At 51.8% G+C, this 10,183-nt stretch overlaps 1 protein-coding gene across 1 annotated transcript; it reads left to right on the plus strand.

Annotated features, from left to right (window-relative positions):
- The first annotated feature begins 9,328 nt into the window (after positions 1 to 9,328).
- LOC127300747 (uncharacterized) lies at positions 9,329 to 10,183 on the plus strand. Its single transcript, XM_051330912.1, has one exon. It carries the CDS (start codon positions 9,395 to 9,397, stop codon positions 9,857 to 9,859), a length of 465 nt encoding a protein of 154 aa, XP_051186872.1. The 5' UTR covers positions 9,329 to 9,394; the 3' UTR covers positions 9,860 to 10,183.

Consider the following 10,183-nt stretch of genomic DNA (forward strand, 5'->3'; position numbering starts at 1 on the left):
CTGCCAGCATGACAGTTAATTAACCAACGGACACAGCAGACTGCCGAGCTAGCAGATACCTCTTCGTTAAGCAAATCATCTACTAGTCCCGTGTCCAGCGAAATTGAGAAATAAGATTGTCTTTGTACAGTCTCATTTTGTTTAGTTCACCACTTTTCTTAGCCTTTGAATCAACCATTCTGATACCAACCTCACTCGTCATACGCCTATTATAATCTAAGTGATTGACCATTTTAAGTCGCCTTTCTACAAACAAACAAAAAATCCACACAACTTGTAGTTTACAAAATGGAGAAGTTGCGAGTAAATACCATGTCTCACTAATTTTTGATTGTATTTTTTACACTTAATCAAAACAGAAAATTTACATAAAAGATTGAGTGAAGTACAAGATTCACCGAAAAATATTCAGATGGAACTCTTATTGTATTTGGCTTATACAAAAATAACAAGTGGTAGCATATATATTTGAATATGAAATTCATGAAATTTATCTTTTTAATCTCAAATACCACAGCTTGGTAAATTCAAACTTCACAAATCAATATAACTTTTGTATTCCAACGTGTATATTTTTGTTCGAATTTTTGTTACACAAAAAATCCCTAAAAGAACGCGGTGCACTGTAGGTGTACCCATGCCGAGAAAAAAAACCATCTCAACCTTACAAAATTGCAATGAAATCATTTCTTATCAATATCTCACTAAAAAGAGGTTTTGGTGGTTGTTGGTTGTGCGGACCGCACCTCGTCATTTGCGCAAGGGTAACTTCGTCACTGATCATGCTCATGGCATCGTAGATATGGAAGCATAGGAACATTGTAGTCTTCGACATTGATTATCCATCGGTTGCTTCCCTGTTCTGTAGCATCAAGATCGAGGCACGGCAGTGGGCGGATGAGGGACATTGGTCTTCGCCAACTACTTTCCTAATTGTTTTGGGTCAAGTTATATGGTCTGGCGTTAGTCCTTCTTTGAACTTGTACATATAATCTTGTTTTCCTATCATGCATTGAAAGTTTGAAATGTATGACTTTTGGGTTTTCGCGAAAAATAAAAGTGGAAAGAAAATAAAACTGGAAGATATTCAGAAACTTTGTTCTCATAACTAGTTCCTACCTTCGCTTTTTTTTTTCCTTTGGAGGGGGGGTGGGGGGGGGGGGGGGGTGGGGGGGGGCGATTGCTGCTTTTGTAGATCTAAAACCATAGGATTTTCCCCTGTCCCTTGTTGTTCCAGTTTTTTTTTCTCCCCTTTGTTGGGCCTTGCATATATGTACATAAACTCTACATTTTTCAAGGATTTAACAAAGGTTTGGTTGACCAAGATTTTCTTAAGTCTGCGGTTTAGTTAACTTCTAAGGGCGGATCTACTGCCATTCAGCCAGCTAGGAGTTAGGGATGGCTGCACAGGACACCCGAAAAATCTCAGTTGAATGTGACATAGACGAACCCTTCAAAATTGGATGACAAAACGTCTTTTTTTGCGAGAAATCCACCGATCTATTGGTAATCATTAATAGTAGTACAAATAGCACGAAAAGCAAAGAAAATTACAAATTGGTACTCGGACTACCTAGCAACGACTATAGACACTAGCACGAGCTGAAGACGCGCCGCTGTCATCGCTCCTCCATCGCCGGAGGCAGGGAAAACTTGTCGTAGTAGAGATTGTTGTAGTAGATAGACGGGAGTCACGCAAAGCTTGTCGTAGTAGAGCTTGTTGAAGTAGATAGATGGAAAGTCGTCGTGCTAAGGTCCCAAAGTGTTAGGGTAATATGCTTGTTGTATTACCAGGGGGCCAAAGGCCACAATATATAGTACATGTACAGGTGCACTTATGCAGAAAGCCCCCTAACATATGGGGAAACTACAATATACAGATATATACATCTAACACCCCCCCCCCTCAAACTCATGGTGGATCCACAACACTGAGTTTGGAGAGTAAGAAATCATGCTGCGCTCGAGTCTGTGCCTTCGTAAAGAAATCCGCCAACTGCAAATCTGAAGGCACATAATGAACCGCAACAACATCATCCTGCACCTGAGCACGGGTGTAAAAAGCATCAACACCAATATGCTTGGTCAGCTCATGCTTGACCGGATCACGTGCAATACTGATAGCACCTGTACTGTCAGACAAAAGTGGAGTGGGTGTCGTAACAGAGACCCCAAAATCTGCAAGCAACCACCGTAACCAGGTCACCTCAGCAATCAACAAAGCCATAGCCCGCAACTCAGCCTCAACACTCGAACGAGAAACTGCTACCTGTTTCTTCGTCTTCCAAGCAACAAGCGAACCACCAAGAAACACACAGTAAGCAGAAAGTGAACGACGATCCGTAGGATCACTCGCCCACGTAGCATCCGAGTAGTACTGGAGCTGGAGAGAGCTGGAACGGGGAAAGAAAAGGCGACGAGTGATCGTGCCACGAAGGTAACGAAGAACGCGGAGGAGATGACTATAGTGAACAGTGGTAGAAGCTGAGACAAACTGACTCAAAATATGAAAAGGATAAGAAATATCAGGACGAGTGGCAGCAAGATAAACAAGACTCCCAACAAGATGGCGATAACGAGTGGGATCAGGAAGAGGATCACCATCAGTAGGACGAAGCTTAACATTAAGCGCCATAGGAGTATCAACCGTGCGCTCATCCCCAAGAGCAGCACGAGCAAGAAGATCCTGAATGTACTTTTCCTGAGAGATAGAAAAGCCATCAGAAGTGGAGGAAACCTCAATGCCAAGAAAATAGCGAAGAGGACCAAGATCAGTCATAAGAAACTGATCACGAAGACGAGCCTTGACGAAGGCAATATACTAAGGATCATCACCAGTAATGATCATATCATCAACATAGAGAAGAAGAAGAAGAGTACGTCCACGAGGAGAAGTGTGAACAAAAAGTGCTGGATCATGAAGACTAGGAGAGAAACCAGCAGCAGTCACCACAGAGGCGAAGCGCTCAAACCAGGCACGAGGGGCATGTTTGAGACCATAGAGAGAACGCCGAAGACGACAAACCTTCCCATCGGGAACAGAATACCCAGGAGGAGGCTGCATGTAAACCTCCTCACTCAACTCGCCATTAAGAAAAGCATTCTGAACATCAAGCTGGGAGACAGACCAGCGGCGAACAGAAGCAACAGCAAGAAGGGTACGCACAGTAGTCATATGAGCCACAGGGGCAAAAGTCTCATCATAGTCACGGCCGTGCTCCTGCTGAAAACCACGAGCCACAAGACGCGCTTTATAGCGCTCAAGAGATCCATCAGAGCGAGTCTTAACTTTATAGACCCACTTACACGTGATGGGACGAACACCATAAGGGGGAGAAACAAGATCCCAAGTGCCAGTGCGCTCAAGCGCAGTGATCTCCTCAGCCATGGCAAGCTGCCATTCAGGATGACGCTCGGCATCCCGATAAGAAGTCGGCTCGGAAACGACAGAGAGACCATACTGACTAGGAGAGTAACGAACTGGAGCACGACGCTGACGAACAGGCCATGAAGGGGGAAGCTCATCTGCAGAAGACAAGTCATCAGAAGAAGAGGAAGAAGGGACAGCATCGGAAGGATCCGAAGCCGGAGAACGAGGAGTACTAGGTGGACTAGACGAACGAGAGGATGGCGCCGAAGGGGGCGCATCAGAAGTAGGGAGGGGGGAGGAGGGACAGCAGGGGGAGCATCCGGAAAAAGAAGAAAAGAGATATCATCCACCGGGTAAGTACCCGAGGTGGGGCGAGGATAGAAGGGACGCGTCTCATCAAACGTGACGTCACGAGAGATGCGCATCCGACGACCAACAGGGTCCCAACAGCGATAGCCCTTATGCTCATCACTGTATCCGAGAAAAACACACTCAACCGACTGAGCGATCAGTTTGGTGCGTTCGCGAGGAGGGAGAAGAACATAGCAAACGCAACCAAATAAGCGAAGAGTCGAGTAATCTGGAGAGCTACCAGAAAGACGCTCGAGAGGAATGCCACCTTGAAGGGCAGCAGAAGGCTAAATGTTAATGAGGTAAGTCGACGTAGCGACAGCCTCAGCCCAGAAATGCGGTGGAAGAGAGGAAGCAATCATCATAGCACGGATAGTCTCAAGAATATGACGATGCTTACGCTCGGCGACACCATTTTTAGCATGGGCGCCGGGACACGAGAACTGGGCAAGAGTGCCCTGCTCAGAAAGAACAGCACGCAGGTGCTGGGAGATATACTCTCCGGCAGAATCAGGACGAAACACACGAATAGGCGTGGAATACTGAGTACGAACCATGGCTGCAAAACCCTGATAAATAGAAAGCACCTCACTACGAGAGCGCATAAGAAACAACCAGGTGTACAGTGAAAAATCATCAATAAACAAAATATAGTATCGATGACCCCCTTTCGAAGGAAAGGGATCCGGACCCCAAACATCCGAATGAACTAAATCAAAAGGTCGCTGAGATACAGACGCACTAGTAGGATAGGGAAGCTGAATCTGTTTTCCTAACCTACAACCCTGACATGAATGCAAAGACACATCTCCTGAGACAGACCCCAGAAGACCACTACGAACTAATGAAGATAAACGGGAGCCACAGAGGTGACCCAGCCGATGATGCCACTGCTGAAAAGATCCAGTGACAGAAGCAGCAACCGCAAGAGAACTGGCAGATGAAATGTCAGCAGAAGGAACGCGAAGCCAGTCTAACTCCCAGAGCCCCAGGGACTCAAGGCTGTGAGGGACAGCTCCAACCAGGGCCTGTGTACGGCGATCCTGAACAACACAAGAATCAGCGTCAAGAATGACGCGACAACCAGAATCAGTAAACTGACTAGCAGAAAACAGGTTCATCTGAAGACTAGGAACATGAGAAACATCAGGAACAGAGAAAGAGGAAGTAGAAAGGGTGCCTCGACTGGAAACAGGAAGAGAGGTACCATCAGCCGTGATAACACGAACAGGAGAAACAAGAGAGCGAAGAGCAGAAAGAATAGAAGACGCAGAGGTCATATGAAAAGAAGCTCCAGAATCCAGATACCACGGGGATGACGTACCTGACTGTGTAGAAGGTGGTGGTCGCGCGGTGCCAGAAGAGCCAGACACAGAACCAACAGTACCCGTCGAGGAAGAGCCTGTACCAGCGAGCAGACCACGAAGACCACGGATAATGTCCTAATCAGATAGCGCAACAGCAGAAGATCCTGAAGAACCAGTCTGATGACGAGTATGCTGCGGCGGACGTAAGCTGGGATCCCTCTGCCAGCAAGTAGAGATAGTATGGCCAGTCCTGCCATAGTAGGTGCAAGGAAGTGATGTCGAACCACGAGACTGCTGGGGCTGACGCTGGCCCTGGAATGGAGGAGTAGGGAGTATCGGCTGTGCCGGAGACCGAAACGAGGCCGGCGGCATAGGAGGTCCACGAGCAGACGGCACAGGAGGGCCACGAGCAGCAAGAACAGAGAGAACCTCAAGAAGACCAGCACCACGAAGACGAGTCTCCTCAGCACGAAGCTCAGCAAGTACCTCAGAGAGTGGAACACGACCACGGGCAAGCAGCTGGGCACGGCGCGGCTCAAACTCCTTACGGAGCCGCGACAAGAACTCAAAAACGCGTTGAAACTCTAGATCTGCGCGCACAGTCAGACAGCAGGGACAGGTGGCACACACAGCTGTACGGAGAGAATCAAGCTGACGCCAAATAGCAGCACTCTGAGTGTAGAACTCATCAATAGTAGAATCATCCTGCTGAAGGGCATGCTCCTGGTGGACCACAGATAGGTAAAGAGCATCCCCAGACGGCTGATAGCGCTGACGAAGAAAAACCCACTGAGCAGCAGCGGTGGGAAGACCCATAAACTCAGCAGCATACTGAGGCAGAACACTGGAGGTGAGAACAGCAGCAGCACGAGCATCCTCATCTATCCACTGAGTGTACTCAGTCAGATCCAGCCGGTAAGTCGCAACGGCAGTAGAGTGGTCCTGGACCTTCCGGTCATAATCAACCAGAGCAGTGTCATCAGCACTCTTGGCTGCATCCTTATCCGCCTGAGTAGCATTAGGGGCAAGGGCAACAGGTGGCGGTGCAACATGCACCGTAGGAGCAACGGGGCACGGCGGACAGGAGACCTCGCCAGAAAGCACACCCCAAAGACGAAGACCGCGCATGTGGACGCGCATGAAGGCAGCGAACTCAGGGTAATTCGCGCCATCAAAGATCACCGGGCAGCGAGGGATCGCAACATAGCCCGAGGAAGACATAGTTTTTTTTTCATTTTTTTCACTTTTTTTTTACCTCAGATCGAAGTCAACAGACGAGAAACGGGCCTGCGTCACGGGAGCGGCCTGGCGTCGGGGAGCGGGAGCGGCCTGGCGTCGCGGGATCAGGAGCCGACGGCGCAAATTGCTGAGCAGGCGGGGCGGGACCCGGGCGGAGTAGAGCAGGCGGGGCGGGGAAGATCGAATCGTGTGGAGAGCAGGCGGGGCGGGGCAGAGCAGCCCGGGCGGAGTAGAGCAGGCGGGGCGACGCTGGCGCTGATCGAGCCGGGCGGGGCAGGGCAGAGTCGGGCGGAGCAGCCCGGGCGGAGACCGTCGGGAGGAGGAGAGCAGGGCAGCCCTGGCGCTGATCGGGCCGTGTGGAGATCGGAGATCGGACGAAAGCAGGGCGGGCGGAGTAGGAAATCGAGCGACTTTGGCGAGCCGGCCAGATCGAATCGGGGACGAGGAACGGACGGGCGACGGACGAAACAAGCAACATCGGCCGGGAACTAGAGGATCAACTTTGCTCTCATACCATGTTAGGGTAATATGCTTGTTGTATTACCAAGGGGCCAAAGACCACAATATATAGTACATGTACAGGTGCACTTATGCAGAAAGTCCCCTAACATATGGGAAAACTATAATATACAGATATATACATCTAACACAAAAGGACCATCGCACAAGAGCAGCAATCATCGCCAATGATGAGAACCGTAGATCGGAAGAGACTGACATGAAACCACACCAACAAACACGAAAACCAATCAGATCCCAGGAGATCCAACGGCACACAACTCCGCGCGCCCTCCGTCAGGCTAGATGCACGACCAGAACAAGGATAGAGCAGGAAGAACCTTATTCTGATTTCAGGATGTAGCCGCCGCCTCATCATTCCAAAGGAGAGATCGAAAAGCAAACTAATTTACGAACGAAAACTCCCTGCCGGCGAGGACAGTGGTCCGCCACACCTCTAAGGCCCCAAGACCACTGGAGGCGGAGCAGACCGGCAGTATCGTCGATGAGGAGGACGGAACCTAATGGGTTTTGTGGCTTTTTTCCGCCGCCTCCTGGTTGTCTCTCTTTTCCTCAAGAAAGAAAAACACTAGCAAGCAACCACGAGACTACCAGGCTACCAGCATTGAGCCCTTAACTTTTCGAAATTAGTGCATGTTTTCTGATCCTGGCTCTCCAAAGAAATTGATATGCAGCGCCACTGCAGAAGACATTCAGGCAGGCTCTGCATGATAGCCTCCGTGGGTGCACGGTCCACCGCTGCCGCAGGCACTACCTGCCTGGAAATTAAAGACGGGGGAGGAGTAAAGGCGACGGCAACGTGGGGGCATGGAGGCGCCGCTCGCACGCCTGTTCAATTGCTCCCGGCTCCTCGCCGGTGCGTGCGCCTTGCTCTTGAGTACGTATCCGGCACGGCTGGATGGGCAGCGAGGACGACGAATCGGGCGGGGGCTGCAACTCGATCATGCCCTTGCTGCATTCGAGAATTCAAGTGGTGTGTTGTGCGTTTTTCAGGGCGGTATGCGGATCAGGTTACATGATGTATCATTTCATACCTGAATTAACAAGCGATATGCAGTGCTCATTGAAGTTGATGTTTGTATCTACCTATGCAAGTTCTTTGTCAGTTTGTTTGTAGTATATCTGTGTGGCAAAGGATGCATCCATCATTAGAGCAACTCTAACAGAGCCCGTAAATCCCGTCGGAACCGAACTTTTTCAGCGGATTTACGGGTTCGGGCTGAAATGCGCGCAGATCAGAGCCCGTAAATATGGGCCGGCCTGAACTGGAAGTTCAGGGGCCCGAGAAACTAACCGCACGACCCCTATTAAAAGGGTCGCGGAGGGGAGTTCGGTTCGGAAACCCTACTCCCCTCCCGCCGCTCCACTCTCGCCGCCGCAGCCCGCCGCCGCTCCGACGAGCAATCCCCGTCACTCGACCGCCGCTCCGCCGCTACGGCCACCACCCCGCCGTGCGAAATGACGCGTTTAAGACGCGTGGGTAGGGGCGGCGGCCGATCCGGCGCCGGAAGGTCAAGTCGCCGTCCGCCGGGCGTACGGGCGGAGACGGAGCGCGGCGGCGGCGCGCTCCGACGGCGCATGGAAGCGGGCCGGCCGCAAGTTGCCGGACCTAACGGCGCGCCACCTTCAAGCGCGCGCGGAGGCGGCGGCGGCGGCAGAGCCGCGGGCCGGGGAAGCGGAGGAGCCCCCGCCGCCGGGCGGGTGCAGCCCGCCGCCGCCTCCGTTGCCCCCGAGCGGCGACGACGACGATGCAGACGCGGGGGCGCCTCCGGCGCGGCGGCCATCGAGCTGGCGGCCCTCGTCGTCGCCTAGCAACCGGCGGCGTCGAAAAACCCTCTGCCGCCGCCCGGTGACCGTATAGTCGCCGGGAAATTTAATTTCTAGTCTAATTAGGTCTGTAGTCCAATGCGGTTGTATTTTGCCACTATTTAGTGTGAATTATGATCGAATTAAGCTTGATCGGATGAAATCGACTGCAATCCCCGTCGATAGATTTCTCGCGTCGTTTGATTTTCGCGAGTTCGGTTTGGGTTTGCAGTTTCTGTTGTGCGCCGTGCTAAAATGCTCTCTCAATTCGTTTTTCGGGAGACTGAACTCCGTTTTTTCGGTTCGGACAAATACGGGCTCTGTTAGAGATGCTCTTAGCAGCCCGAAAGCAGACGTAAAGCAAACAGAAAGCTGCCTGAAAGGCGTCTTGTAAAATAAACAGTGTTGTGAAATGCTTGCTGGGAAAGCTATGATTGAGCCTCTAGCTAGTCTGAATAAACAAGATTAGTCGAGGTTTGTGTCTCACTCTCGATCATATCCTATGGAGGTATGGACATCTCCTGCACACATTTGCAAAGCCGATCGAAGAGGCCGGGACATCATTCCATCCCTCCACACCCCCTCATCATTCTGCTCCCCTTTCGCCTCGCCACGACTGCAATCGAGAGTTGAAGTGGAAGCAAAGCCTCTCGCCCGTTGCTTGTTCGCTTGCGTACTCTTACGTGGTACTATACGTCCTAGGTCGTGGATCGTCTATATAAAGAGACGAGGGCTGTGCAAGGCATGCGCTCACCTGCACACTTATGTGACCTGCAAGATCAAGCAGCTTGGCTAAAGAACCATGGAGATTGCGGAGCTGGTGGTGATCGCGCTCCTGCTGCTGCTGCCGGCCGGGGAGGCGCAGGAGAGGCGCCCGTCGGAGGCGCACCCGCACGGGCTGCCGTTCGAGAGCCCGCTGGCGCTGTCGCCTGCGGCGTACGAGTTCTTCCACCCCAGCGAGCGCGTTTCCGGAGCGCCCGCGCTCTCTCCGCGCGTCGGGCAGCCCAGGGGGGCGGTGGTTGTGCCGGGCGCCGGCGCGTCGGCGGCGAGCGTGGCCAGAGCCGACCAGGCGGAAGGGGGCGTGGCGCCGGCGAGGATGGCTCGACGCGGAAGCGCTGTTCGCTCCGGCGTGGTTGCAGGGGTGTTCGTCGGTGCCGCGGTGGTGGTTGTCGCGGCTCTGGGCCTGGCGTACGCCGTGGCGCGGCGCCGCGTGGGCGTGGCGCACGGTGACGCTGAGGCGGTGACCGCGCCGAAGTCGATTGCTTGATGGGCTCGTTAGGCCCGTACGGATGAATGTACTACTGTAGTAGGGGATAATGGTCGGATAGTTTATGGGTGGGCCTAGAGAGTTAGGCCATGCAGGCGGGCTGCATGTAAATTAGGTGAGTTCTGTGGTTCGAGCCCAAGCTACGCAGGACAGGATGCTGTTATTTTTTTTTTCTTTTTTTTGAGAAGACAGGATGCTGTTCTAGAAATACAGCTACGCTCCCCTGAAAATACTACTAAGTAGAATGCTATTGTGGGAAATAGTAGCACGATCGTGCTGTGAAGAATCACGTAATATAAACCCCAGATGAAGCTTTTGTTTCAA

The sequence above is a fragment of the Lolium perenne genome, chromosome 1, assembly GCF_019359855.2.
Source record: "Lolium perenne isolate Kyuss_39 chromosome 1, Kyuss_2.0, whole genome shotgun sequence".
Classification (NCBI taxonomy): Eukaryota; Viridiplantae; Streptophyta; class Magnoliopsida; order Poales; family Poaceae; genus Lolium; species Lolium perenne.